The sequence below is a fragment of the Leucoraja erinacea genome, chromosome 34 (genome assembly GCF_028641065.1).
Source record: "Leucoraja erinacea ecotype New England chromosome 34, Leri_hhj_1, whole genome shotgun sequence".
In the NCBI taxonomy this organism is placed as follows: domain Eukaryota; kingdom Metazoa; phylum Chordata; class Chondrichthyes; order Rajiformes; family Rajidae; genus Leucoraja; species Leucoraja erinaceus.
Window position 1 is genome coordinate 3,477,132 of NC_073410.1, and position 14,124 is coordinate 3,491,255.

A 14,124-nucleotide genomic window follows, 5' to 3' on the forward strand; every position below is an offset into this window, starting at 1 on the left:
TAACCCTCCATTCCCTTCCCAATATAACTATCCAATTTATTTTTAAATGATAAAAACGAACCTGCCTCTACCACCTTCACTGGAAGCTCCACACAGCTACCACTCTCTGAGTAAAGAAGTTATTAAAAACTTCAGTCCCTTAACTAACTTCATTAAATGTTAGCCTTTTAACACAAAACAAGCCTTTTGAAATATCTATCCACTTTATCTCTATAATGTTTTATGCAACTTTAAACGTATTAAATTTTTGAATATATCTTCCACTTTATCTCTATTCTATTACATAAATAGTCTGCCATTTCTAATAAATGCCTTAGACATGCCTCAGACACCATCCCTTTAATTTGCTAACATAATGCAAATCTCCAAAAGTGAAAATTAAACTATGTAACTGCGAAATGCAACACTATAGATTTTACACCAAATTTAACATTTGATATTTAATGTGTGGCAAGTGCTAAAGTGGGACTGATGTGTTCCAATCTTGTCTGCTGCTGCCTTTTCTATGCAGGTTTATTAAATGTTAGACTTTTAGTGAGGGAGAGATATTTCCAGATAAGGCTAAAGCTGATAAGGCATCCATTAACCTTCTATATTGCAATTCAAATGTTGTTTGGAAAGACAGAATTTAAGCAGTTTTTAAAACTCCCCCATTTTCCCCTTCCCCCAGTTTAAATCTGATTATTTTTCTTTGAATTCAAGAAACATAGCTTGAAAGCTATTCGCCATAACGATTATGTGTCATACCAAGTATATGAATGAGAATTGATTTTTGTTCAGGCAGTATAAAGACTTTTACTTTAAAACTGTCCAACATTAAATGTCTTCACATAGTAATAATACTGTCAAGTTGGCTTTTGCAGAGTAATTGTAAAGAAGTATTTAAGTTTAAATAGCTAAATTACTCGGATTTTTGCTGAATCAACATTAATTGCAATTAATTTATAGATTTTTATATTGTTTCTAAAGATATGATTCAATACAGCATGAATTAAGTAAAGCAACAGTACAGAACAAAGAGCTCCAGAGGGAAATGGAACGATTGCAAACGGAGGTGACTAGATACAAGACGTTGCAGCTGAAAGCAATGAAGGATGCAGAGAAATACAAGGAAGAAAGGGATACAGTACTGAATGAATATCGACTGGTCATGAGCGAAAGAGACCAGGTGCATAAAGAGATTGATAAACTGCAGACGGAACTGGAGTTGGCACAGGGTCATCTGAAAAACACCTCTTCAGAGAGAAAAGTGGCCGGTGAAGAACTTGAAGCCCTTAGACAGGTGAGACCCAATAGTGCCTTTTACTGCTTTTCTAGTATTTTAGCACTGTGGAATCCCTTATCTCTGATATCTCCGTTTTCCCATTGCCTACAAATTATTCACACGACTTTCTCTGAAAATTGTATTATGAACTTCAAAAGGGGACATGAGGTTCTGATAGGATTGGGCCCTCGCTGGTGTCACTATTGCCAGCTAATTTACTATCACTAATAAATCTGCATCATTAGGACCAAACAAAATAGATCTCACAATGGAAGAGTTGAGTTTTTGAGTAACTAATGTCATTACTTGCTGGCAAGGGAGCACTAATACCTTTGTGATGTGTGCTCCTTGTAAAATGGAGAAAAGGGCATAATATAAGGTCTTCCCAACAGTTTATATAAATGCAATGTTTAAAATTAAAACATTTCTGTTACATATATGTTGCAGCCCTTATTTTCCAGAATTAAAATTGCTCCTGGGAGCAGAATGTGAGAGAGTGCTTTTCCCATGTTGATGAAAATGGTGACATCACTTGTGTTGCAACTAAATTTCAGGAGCTTCATTCTGCGTTGGTAGAGCGAGATCATGCTATCTGTGAGAGGAATGAACTGCTGGAGAAATACTGCCATGAAGTGAAGGACAAAGCAGAAGCTCAAAAGGAGCTTGATCAGGCTTGTAAAGATATTGAGACTGTGAAAGAAGAGAGAGATGTTGCTAGGAAAGAAAGAACAGAAGCTATCATCCAGAGAGATCAGTTGCTGCGGGAGTACTACCAGGCTCGACAGGTGAATTTTGCCCTTGTACAGAGTTGTTTTATGCACTGCCATGTATTGCAAATATCTCTTAATCCTGTGAGTGCTCCATTACATTTTGTACGATTTTTAAATGATAGGTTATTTGACATTTTCCTTTTTTCCCCACCATTGAAAAATTATTGATTCTGGATATGTTACGAGGTGATTAAAATTGGATTATTCCTTAAAGTAAAATTAACATTCTGATCCAGACCTGGAATGTTGGCTGTATCGCTTTCCACATCCTGGCCTAGGTAATGATATTTACTATCAACAGAACTCTGGAGATGTTGCTCAGTTTGGTCACCAGATACTAAATCTTCAAAAGGTGCTGTCCTCTCTGGATTAAATCTGAATTGTTGATGATTTAGATGTTTGTCCTTGGTACTTGAAATGATGAAAGTGCAATATTTACAAAAACACATCACACCTCCTGCTTTGGGTTTGGGAATACGAGTATCATTAATTGCTATGAAATGAAAAATAACTTTGTTGTGCTGTGGAAGTACAAACGTGCACCATAAAAGCAAAAATTGTGAAATTTAGATTCCAAAAGCCGTAACAATTCTTACATTTCCAATTCTCAGTTTCCAGCACGGACTTAAATTGTTTTTACAACCAGTGGTGTAATTTTTGGTTCTATGTTAGGACTTGACCCTTTTATTGAAAAGTTGTTGGTTCAGATTCAACATCAGAGATTTGAGCTCAAACTATCTCAGTTGAGATTCTAGTGCAGTACTGTGGGAATGGTACACCTATAAATACATTACCTAGGCATCAACACCTGGTTGCTTTTGGGACCTTGATGTGCAAAAGAAACAAACTAATTTGACAGATTATAGTGACTACTTGGGTGATTACTGAAATTGTGAGTGGCACTGTTGATGTGGAGGTTTTCCTTGACAAGGAAACAAGTCAAATACAATGGGCACCAGGGTGGGCATCTCAAGTTGGAAGCTCTTAAGGCAGCTTATTAGCTCTTAAGGGAGATTTAGTTTTCAAATGTTTGCTTCATAACTTTTTTGTAAGTGGGAATGCCAAACTTTGTAGAATTGACCATTTGCTTCTTCACTACAAAATATATGATGCACAGCAGAATCATTTCAAATCTTACACAAAATACCAGAAGGTATGCTGAAATGTAAAGCTCTCTACCTCCCTGTCACATTTTGCCATTGCATTTGTCAATTTGGATTTGTTTTGTTCGTGTGTGTATTGTGATGTCCTACTCCTTTATTGTGGAATTCCAGCTCGTTCCCAAGTAACTTTCACTGGGATTTCATTCTTCACCCTGTCTTTACAGAACTTGTTTTCACTTCTTCCTTACATAAATCCAGATCTGTTTCCAGTAGCCTATTGGGCTTTATATTCAAAATCATTGCATAGAAATGTTTTTCCTGGTGATTTTGGTGATGCAGTTACCAATCATTTTAAATCTGGTGCAAAAGCAGAAAATGTCAGAAACGCTCAACAATCCAGGCGGCATTCGTGTAACAGAGATAAATAGTTAACTTTTCAGATTGAAAACCCTTCATCAGATCTGAGCAAATGAGAAGACTAGTTGGTTATAAGTTGCAGAGAAAGTGGGAAAGTGATGGCTTTGATAAAAAGGAAAAATTCTTATGAGAAAGTCGAAGTTGCTGGCATTTATGGTGCTATTTCCTTCACTCCATACATGATGTCTCACCCACTGAGTTTCTCCAGCATTTTTTCTTTCTGCAGATGTTGCCTGAGTGCAGTATTTTCTGCTATTTCGGAAATTTTGATTTTGCATCTAATATTGAGCTTTTATCCATCAGGAAACTTTTTCTTAGTATTTAAATCCTTGATAATTATGAATTTGTGCTTATTTTTAAATCAGCTCAAAAATTAACATTCCCAGCCCCTCCACTTTGTCATGCATTGTCATTCTACATGCCTGGCTTTACACATTCCAGTGCCCTTTCAATACAATACCGTTTATTGTCATTTGAACCTCAAATGAAGTTCAAACAAAATTTGGTGTCTGCAGTCATACAACTAGAAAAAAAAAACAAGACACACAATTAACGCATTTTACACAAACACAGTGAATCTCCTCCTCACTGCGATGGAAGTCAAAGTCATTGCCTCTCCCCTGTTTTCCATTCTTCTCCCGATGTTAAAGCCCCCCGGTGGGCGATGGCAAGTCTCGCGGCCGTTAAGACCCCGCTCCGGGACATTTTCAACCCCGCAATTCGGGCGGGAGAAGTTGCCGTTGCGGGAGCTCTGAAAAGCGCTCTCCCACCAGATGTTCTTCCCAGAACAGTACAGGATACGAGGGCTTGGCCTTTATTTCATCCGGGATTTCAACATCTATGGTCAATAGCTGAGGAGGACAACTATTGAGGACAGGTATCATCTTTCTAATGAAGATAGACACAAAATGCTGGAGTAACTCAGCAGGACAGGCAGCATCTCTGGAGAGAAGGAATGGGTGACGTTTCGGGTCGAGACCCTTCTTCATACTGCTGTGTCCAATATTTTGTGTCTTTCTTCGGTTTAAACCAGCATCTGCGGTTCCTTCCAATGTTGTTTTCCCATATGTCAAATCCTGTCACTTGTGTAATGCACTGGTTGAAAATAACAGCATCTTTTTTTTAGTTTTCAACTTTGCCTCTGTCTAGACAAGTGAATGTTTTTTTTTTCCCTGGCACTAAGCGTTTTTTAAGTGTGTCTTGCTCGATCTCCGATGAGCGATGATAGCAAGTACTTTTATATCTTGGAATCCTTTCAGGAATGGTGATGTTAGGAAGAAGTTGTTGCGTCTGAACCTCCGTCATCTTCGTGGTCGGCTAAAAGAAATGCTAAAGTAAAAACAACTTTTTTTCAGCCGCTGCTTGCTTAAATAACGCCTCAACTGTTGCAGGCATTCAGGTTTAAATATTTGTAAGCAAAAACCAATATTGTTGTGCAAGGCATGTTGGAATTTTACAAATGTACAACTATTAATTTACAATTCGGTCTTCATTAACACTAACCTGTATGCTCTATTTGATCCTCCTTGGATTATGAGGTCACTTGTAGAAACAAGGAGCTGCAGATGCTGGCTTACAAAAAAAAAGACACAGTGCTGGAGTAATTCAGCGCATCAGGCAGCATCACTGGAAAACGTTGATGGGTGACATTTCGGGTCGGGACCTCTTTTTCAGTCAGTCTGAAATAGGGTCTCAACATGAAACATAATTGATCCTAGTTCTGTAGGGATGCTGCCTGACAGAACATGAGCAAGGGATGCTGCCTGACCCACTGAATTACTCCCTGCATTTTTGTTTATTTTTTAATGAGAGCTCTTATTTTGCTTGTATCGTGAAGTGGCGCAGTTTGCAAGTGCAACATGTATTTAGACAGAAGCATTTTGCAGAGTTCTGTCATTACAGTTGTACAGCAATAGGCTTTTTTTTTCGCTCGTCTCCAAGGTTATTCAGTGAGTTGGAAAATTTTCCCACGGAATGACATATGATTTATATCAATATTCTTCAATTTATCTTGTCTTTTTCAGCAGCATTTTACTTCTGAAAAATGAGACATCTAAAGAGTACTAACTACATGTGGAGAACAAAATTATTAACTATATGATATTTCTATAAATTTAGAAATATAAGCTAGAAATCTAACTATAAACATTGTGGGTCTGGTTATTTTTCATAATAAATACAAATTCTAATTGACATCTTTGTTCCTTTTTTTATTACACCATGTACACATAAAATTGTTTCTCTGCTGGAGCACTTAACACCCGTTTCCAAACAAAAATATGAATCCCTGTTAGATCCCTGAAGTTGTGACAGACATCTGTTTAAATGTCAATCTGTTATTTTCTGTTTCTTTAGATAATTCCAAATAAGTTACAACATTAACCTCTGAAAAGCAGTCACTCCAGTTTTGCAAATCATTTAAATCAGCAATTTTTATTATAAAACAAAACCTTTGTTACTTCTAAATATTGTTTTGTGCAGAAATTGTCTTTTTAAGTGCATTTGTGTAATGATTTGTTTATGATAGAATTTAAATCACCAGTAAAATTTGCAAAGCAACACAAATTGTTTAGTGTTTGAATTTACAGAAACAAGACTCGGCGACATTGGACATGGAAAGGGCCGGTAAGGAAATCGAGATGCTACGGAAGCAGTGTGAGGCCATGTCCCAGGAACTAAAGGAAGGCATACAGGAGGCAGAAGTGGCTAAACGCAGGCGGGACTGGGCATTCCAAGAACGAGATAAAATAGTTGCAGAAAGAGAAAGCATACGGTAAGATGCTCACATAGTCCTTCAATGTTACAAATTTATGCTGATTAAGCCTCAGTACTCAGTTCACGCCTTCCTTTCATTCTAATGATAATAATACATCCTTGGCATAGTTTCCAGTGGCAATAGAAATAGAGAAGGTTGGAATTACTGAGTAGGTCAGGCATCGGCTTTGGAGAGGGGCACAGTCAATGTTTTAGGTCAATGACCCTTCTTGAAAATTGGGAGAGTGAGAAAGCAAATGTGCTTTCAGCTACAGTGAGAGAAAGGGTGAAAGGTAGAGACACGCCTGTCCTGGTGATAAAATTATTGTTACCGTCCGTCCATGCAAGTTGCAAATGTTGAAATCCAATATTAATTTCAACCATTAAAAAAAACAAGCTTTTCCTCTATGTATCAGAACTGAATATTTCTTAGCCAAGGTCACAGACCTGTGACAATAAACTCTGTTTTTCTCTCATCATGGATGCTAGCCGTTCAGTTGATTTTCACATGCATCTTTTATTTCAGTTCAGAGTTCAAACATATTATTTTTCTCTGCAACTGTCCTAAGTTCATAATTTATAGGAGCAGAATTTGGCCATTCGGTTCAGCGAGTCTACTCCACCATTCAATCATGTCTAATCTATCTTCCCCTCTCAACCAAGTTCTCCTGCCTTCTCCCCATAACCCCTGACCCACACTAATCAAGAATCTGTCAATCTCTGCCTGAAAAATAACCATTGACTTGGCCATCACAGCTGTCTGTGGCAATGAATTCCACAAATCAGCTGTTTGTGGCAATGAATTCCACAAATTCACCACCCTCTGACTAAAGAAATTCTTCCTCATCTCCTTTCTAAAGGTCATCATCTTCTTCCATTTACACATCACTTGACAGGTCAGCTAGACTAATTAGATGACATCAAAAGTCTATATGAAAGCAGGGTTTTTGGCCCCGCCATTTAAAAAAATCCAAGATAGTGTTTATTTTCTGCTTGTAAATTTCCAAAGTAAATTTTCCCGATCTAAATCATGTTACATTATGTTGGTCTGCATAATGCTAATGATGTTCCTCAATTCATCACCTGTTATATTCAATTTGTGTTATGGAAACATGTGTTAGAGTAAAACTAAAAATAGACACAAAAAGCTGGATAAACTCAGCGGGACAGGCAGCATCTCTGGAGAGAAGGAATGGGTGACATTTCAGGTCGAGACGGGTCGGGTCTAAAGGTCTCGACCGGAAACGTCACCCATTCCTTCTCTCCAGAGTTGCTGCCTGTCCCGCTGAGTTACTCCAGCTTTTTGTGTCTATCTTCGGTTTAAACCAGCATCTGCAGTTCCTTCCTATACTTTAACATTTTAAGTCTTGTTTTACCGAAGTTTCTCGAGGGTTGTTTCCCTAAACTCACTTCCTTTTCTGTTCCTGCAACATGCTGTATCAGAGCTGTAATATTTGGATGATTTTGTAATTGCTTATTGATTGTGCCACCATCCAGATTTTGCTATCTTCAGATGCTTCATCATAGTGGCATTGACTAACAATAATGCCTCTGGTCCTGCAGATCCTTAATTGCGCTTTTAAGTATTATCCCAAAATATTATCGAAAAAATAATAGAATGATATTAAAATGAGTTACTGCACCAGTCTTTGACACCAGCCAGTTAAAAAAAGTGTTATTCACAAGACATGCAAGTGAATCCTCCACTCCAAGGGTTGCTTGTTCCTGTGTTATGGAAAATGTTTTGTATTCTTCAGCTTTGGTTTTGTTCAATCAGAATGAGTATATATATTTGTATTGTTGTAGAACATTATGTGATAATTTGCGACGGGAAAGAGATAGAGCTGTGAGTGATCTGGCCGAAGCTCTTCGCGATCTCGATGACATGATGAAACAAAAGAATGATGCTGTTCGAGAACTTAAGGAACTGAAGTAAGTAGTAACGTCTGCACCTTGAAATGTGGTTTGATCGCTGCAAATCTATTTCATTGAAGCACATTTCTCAAATTAACTTTTTTGATGGAGAAGGGAAAACATGGAAGATGGCATTTTCTAAAGCTCACCTATCAAAAGGGTTTTAAATGTTTATTTTCTTGCCTTCTAGAGGTGGGGAAGTAGATACAATAATTGCATTTAAGAGGTTTCTAGGGAGGTACATAGGTGTGTGGGGAATGTAGAGATATGGATTATGTGTAGACGGAACTTGGGATCATGTACAGCATGGATATTGTGGGCTGAAGGCTGGTTTCTGTGCTCCATTCTTAAAGTGATATTCTGTAAAATGCACCAGCTTCCTCTCAGCTATTTTGCAGTTACTTTCGTATTCATATAACCATCATCTGAGAGTTATGAAGTATGCATTTGTTTGCTTGTCCAGTAGAGATAATGTACGGATGGACCAGTTTTGCAAATCGATAATGAAAACTTTAACACTTGACATGTTGGGTGCACAGCTGTGGGCAAATGATTGTTGGACATGCTGCTACTTTCGTAGTTAATGCACAAATATATGTATCTGCTGTTTCAAATAAAGTATACCATAATTTAAATTGGAACTGCTCTTTGTCTCAACTTGGGAGTATTGCCTTTTAATATTACTATTTTTTGAGAAATGCCCAATGTTTTCAGAAAATCTTTTCTGGTTAATTTCAGAAAAGTTTATATTCTGTATAATTTATTTTTTGCCGGTAGTAATCTTTTAAAGGAATCTAGCATTGTAAAATAAATAACTTCAAGGTATAGTGCATGACAGTTTTAAAAGTGTTGCAGATTAGCAGCTTCCATTAGCGTGGAACTGTTAGAGTTGTGATTTATTGAAATAAATCATTTAAAACTATCTCAAAGTAGCAGCTATTCCTAATGGATGAAGATCATTATTTTAAGCCTTCAAGCTTTCTGTGCAACTGTTAATAACATATAGTCGGATTTCAACATCAGTTATGCTCATTGTCATTTATTTGAATCGGTGGCAATTTATACTAATCGTTTAGTTAAATCCATATTTAATTCAGCTTTAACTTGAAATTGCTGCTACCATTATCAGTTTGAATAGAAGCAATTCTGGGTTTTTTACACACAGTCAAACACGGAAGTCCCGAACTTATAAGCTCATATATCCTAGGAGCAGAATTAGGCCATTCAGCCCATCGAGTCTACTCCACCATTCAATCATGGCTGTTCTATCTTTTCCTCTCAACTCCATTCGCCTGCTTTCTCCCCATAACCCTTGACACCCTTAATAATCAATAACCTAGAATAATGGGAGCTACGAATCAACAAGATCATTTGATAAATGTTACGTTTTTCTGTCATTAATATTACTGAGCCCTAACCATTCTTGCCATGTAATTTATGCATTGCCAAGCAATATTTTTTTAAGTACTGTTTTGACCAGTTCTAAGTGGGAGAAATTATAATAATTTCACATACTTCAAATGAAGAATCCTGCAATCCATAAACATAGAAGCACACAAACAGAAATTGCATGTTTTTGGCCAGTCTGGGGTCAGTGGCAGGTATTTGAGTGATGAGGGGAGCTAATTTATTGGATTTAATTTGATACAGAATTAATCTGAATCTTAAAGTAGATTTTCTAATTTTTCTCGCTCGTTCAAGGGAAAAGATGGAAACCCAGTTGGAGAAAGAGGCACGGATTCGACAACTGATGGCTCACAACTCCCACGATTCAGCTATTGACACGGATTCCCTCGAATGGGAGACCGAAGTGGTCGAATTTCCAAAAGATAGGGTACGTTTCTAAACTTCAGAAAAATTATTTTGCAGGGCCAGGTGTGCAGACGTATGAGAGCCTCGGCAAGAATGGCCAGAGAGGGGAGAGAATACCCCTGAAAGTGTTTAAGGACATTGTCATGGAGAGGGTGGGAAGAGAGGAGCAAGGCAGGCAGGGAGGAAGGATGTGCATGTGTGTAAAATTCTTATTGACACGCCATAATGTTGTGCACCTCACTATAAGTATTGTGTAACAGGATTAATGTCACTTAAAATTTTCTTGCATTGATGCTTTTTCAATTTTATATGTTTTCCTGTTTTTCTGTGCAGAAGTATTTTTATTTTCCATAAGCTCTGCTTTTGTTAAGGGTTGCTCTGTAAAATTACATCATTAGGGAATAGTAAGTAAGGTGTTAATTTAATTAATTTGACTTTTGCTTAAGGCTTTTTGTTAATGTGTCCCTCGTGTTGAACACTAGTGAATCACAGGCTGAGACAGATAACTGAAATGCAGTCTGCTGACACTAAAGCTACAGTGAGCCAGTGGTGAAGGCAGTGAATATGTAGAGTGATGCATAGGGCACTACTAATCAAGCAAGTTTGTGATCTGGGAGGAAACTGGACCGCCAGGAGGTCACGGAGAACGTGCAAACTCCACACAGACAGCACCCGGTCAGGATCGTACCCGCTTCTCTGGCACCATGAGACAGCAGCTCTACCAGTTGCACCATTAGGTTTCTGGGATGTGCACTGCATTATAAATAAGGGATGTTTTGTGTGCCATGGTGAGGCTTTTTGTCCTAAAATGTATACTGCTGTAAAAATATCAATGTGTGGAATACTTTTTTTTCTAACGTAGGATGACATGGATTTGAACGCACTGGGCTTCGATGTAGCAGGAGGAGCTGATGAACCTTATCTACCTGGAGACTCTGGCATATTTGTTATTAAGGTTGATAAAGGAAGTATTGCAGATGGAAGGTTAAGGTACAGCCAGCTAATTTTTTCGATCAATTCCTTCAAAAATAAAATACAATTTTGAGTAAAAATGTTATTTCTTTTTTCATGATGGAAAGTGGTGTAATATACTTTTATGACTTTGTTAAGTATATATTTTTATTTCTGTTTTAGGGTGAATGATTGCTTGCTCAGAATAAATGATGTAGATCTTACCAACAAAGACAGAAAACATGTAATTAAAGCAGTACTGAATGGTGGAGGGGTCATTAATGTGCTTGTTCGAAGAAGAAAGTCCTTGGGAGGTAGAGCTATCACTCCAGTTCATATCAGCCTTGTGGGTCACAAAGGTAATTTAACTTTTCCTTTGTCCAAAGCAGTTTTGTCCTTTAGGAAATGCAGATTTGACACCACAACACGTGTTCACGTTCATAATAAATAAAGCCGATGAAATTATTTTTTTTAATACTAGTTTAGTTTAGAGATACAGCTCGGAAATAGGCCCTTCGGCCCTCCGAGTCCATGCCGACCAGCGATCCCCGCACATTAACACTCATCCTACGCACACCGGGGGCAATCTACATTTGCACCAAGCAAATTAACCTACAAACCTGTACGTCTTTGGAGTGCGGGAAGAAACCGAAGATCTCAGAGAAAACCCATGCTGGTCACAGGGAGAACATACAAATTCCATACTGATAAGCACCCACAGTCAGGATCAAACCCGGGTCTCTGGTGCTGTAAGGCAGCAACTCTACCTCTGTGTAACTGTGCTGCCCCTAGTTAAGAACGACTACTAGACTTGTAGGCAGTGCTCCTTTTCTGCAATTGTCTGATTTTTGAATCCCTGATGACTCTTATTCACGCTGTTTCATGCTGCTGCTTTCTTCCATTTGAAGTATTACTTGGCAATTTGGGAAGGGCTCTTTTGAGTGCTGGATATTTCTGGTCAGTGTACCTGTAACCTTGCCTAGAACATGTGTAGGAATGTAATTCCAATTAAGGAATTGAAGGGAACATTGACATATTTTCTGAGCTCTAAAAGGTACCATATAAATCTACCGACTGGCCCTCAAAAGCTAAAGCTTGAGATGTTTGAAATATATAAGCACTTAGCTGCCTTAATAAGTGAAACGTAACAGCATGTTGTCATGTTTAATGTGTAAAAGTTTATTTTGATGTTTGAATGAAAGATGTTTAACCAGCCCATGCTAATCATATGTATTTTTCTTTGCAGACATTGGAATCAGTTTGGAGACAGGAGTATATGTAGCTACCGTTTCCCCTGGCAGCTCTGCTGCTCGAGAAGGATCGCTAACAGTGGGAGACAGACTCATTACAGTCAGTAATCTGAATTTACAAACTTTGAATGTCAGAACTGCAGTGCACTATGGCAGAAGTAGGGGCATGTTCACTTCCCTTATTTCACACAATTTCCAATCTCAGTAACGCTGCTATGAAGGTTAGACGTACCTCTAAATTAGGGTAAGGCAGGTTGACACATTGAGCAATTGTTGGGGGGCAGAATTAGGCCATTTGGCTGCTTAAGCCACCAGTACCTGCACAGATTCTTAGAGTTGTACAGCATGCAAACTGGCCCTTTGGCCCAACTTGTCCATGCCACACAAGATGCTATCCTATTTGCCCATGGCCCATGTGTTTGGATATCATTTATGTTCTGAAAGCATTAGGTCAGAATAGAGGCAGACAGTAAATTGATAATGTTAAGATCAGTGTTAGAGCTGTACAGTTGTAAGGCCTTTTGGGGATTGCAGCATTTAAGTACGTAAAAATTATGGAAAAGTCTTTGGAAAGGTACTCTCATCTTGAGGAAATTCAACCAATTAAAGGTAAAGATGGGTCTGATGTACATAAGATCACCGCCGTGTACAATGCAGTAATTAAATTCTCAATATTTTAGTGTACCAAGTGAGATTTTGGATACTGTGCAAAGTTTGTCTTTTGTACGTAATAGTTGCTGTTTTCATAAACTAGACTTTCTCTTTCACAGATAAATGGTATTGCACTAGAAAACAAATCACTGACAGAATGTGAAGCTTTGTTACGAAACTGCAGGGATTCTGTCAGTCTTTCACTAATGAAGGTATGGTTCACCCAAAATGGTTCAGTTCCACAAAAATATATCAGACTGGTCCAAAAAGCACTTTGAAATAATTGTTTCCTTTGAAAGTTTCTCCTTAAAAACGGTCTTGCATTGCATAGGTTTCCTATCTATCTCTCCCCTTCCTATCCCCTTCATTCTCCTACCTCTATTTGTCCCTCTTTTACACTTGATTCCTGCAGTCTTCTTCTTCATTCCTGCCCCTATCTCCTCCAGGCTGTTCTCATTCTCCCAGTGAGGTCAACTCCCTGTGATCATATTCATCATCTTTATTAAAAAATGGTGAGTATCCTTCCCCCTGCACTCCAGCTAAGATACTCTAGTGTTCCCGTGTATTCTTTAAAGCGATGGGCCATTGTTAAAGCAATAGGCCAGCATTGGCCTTTGAGACTGTGCGGCCTAAAGCACCCAAAGACACAAGAGGATGGTCCTACAGCATCATGTAAGTGGAAGAGGGAACATGCATATCTGTTTATAATGTGACTTCCTGGGAGGGTAAATCTGTCAAATACTGTTAGTCTAGTTCGGTTTAGTTTAGAGAATATGTGGGGAATTTGAGAAAATGATAAATCAATCCTTGGCAGATTTTTCATTGTAATATATAGAACGCATTGTTGAGTGACATAATATAATTTTAGGCAAACCCTTACGATTTGGAATATCCAAGCTGGCAGGAGATGCTTGATGGGATGGGAGGTGGGGAACTACTGGTGATGTTGATCGTCAATGATCTCCCATTATATAGGTTCTTGGTGCCGTCCCATCCAATTCTTCTCTTCTATTTTGAGCTGATATGGGCTAGGATTTCTCAGGAGTTAGTAGTGTCCTGTTGACAAGAGGACATTGCTGTTCAACCGGGCAGGTTGTGGAAGATTTCCAGGCATAAGATGCAAGGCCCATTCTCTCATGCGCTTCACTGACAGCATAATGTTCTGGATAGTTGATGTCCTTGTAGCCACGCACAGGCATAGAATGATTGCATGAAAGTAGAATAATGTCCATTGGTGA

At 38.4% G+C, this 14,124-nt stretch overlaps 1 protein-coding gene across 7 annotated transcripts in view; it reads left to right on the forward strand.

The window, feature by feature from the left end:
* dlg5a (discs, large homolog 5a (Drosophila)) overlaps window positions 1–14,124 on the forward strand; it is a 104,409-nt gene that overhangs the window by 51,303 nt on the left and 38,982 nt on the right. For 2 of the 7 annotated variants that reach the window (XM_055661672.1, XM_055661674.1), the window contains exons 8-16: window positions 970–1,282; window positions 1,819–2,049; window positions 6,128–6,327; window positions 8,115–8,240; window positions 9,924–10,056; window positions 10,897–11,024; window positions 11,169–11,344; window positions 12,232–12,335; window positions 13,006–13,098. In XM_055661672.1, the coding sequence (XP_055517647.1) occupies window positions 970–1,282; window positions 1,819–2,049; window positions 6,128–6,327; window positions 8,115–8,240; window positions 9,924–10,056; window positions 10,897–11,024; window positions 11,169–11,344; window positions 12,232–12,335; window positions 13,006–13,098 (1,504 nt within the window). The remainder of the gene's footprint in view (window positions 1–969; window positions 1,283–1,818; window positions 2,050–6,127; window positions 6,328–8,114; window positions 8,241–9,923; window positions 10,057–10,896; window positions 11,025–11,168; window positions 11,345–12,231; window positions 12,336–13,005; window positions 13,099–14,124) is intronic. The other 5 variants (XM_055661673.1, XM_055661678.1, XM_055661677.1 and 2 more) reach the window with 3 other exon arrangements.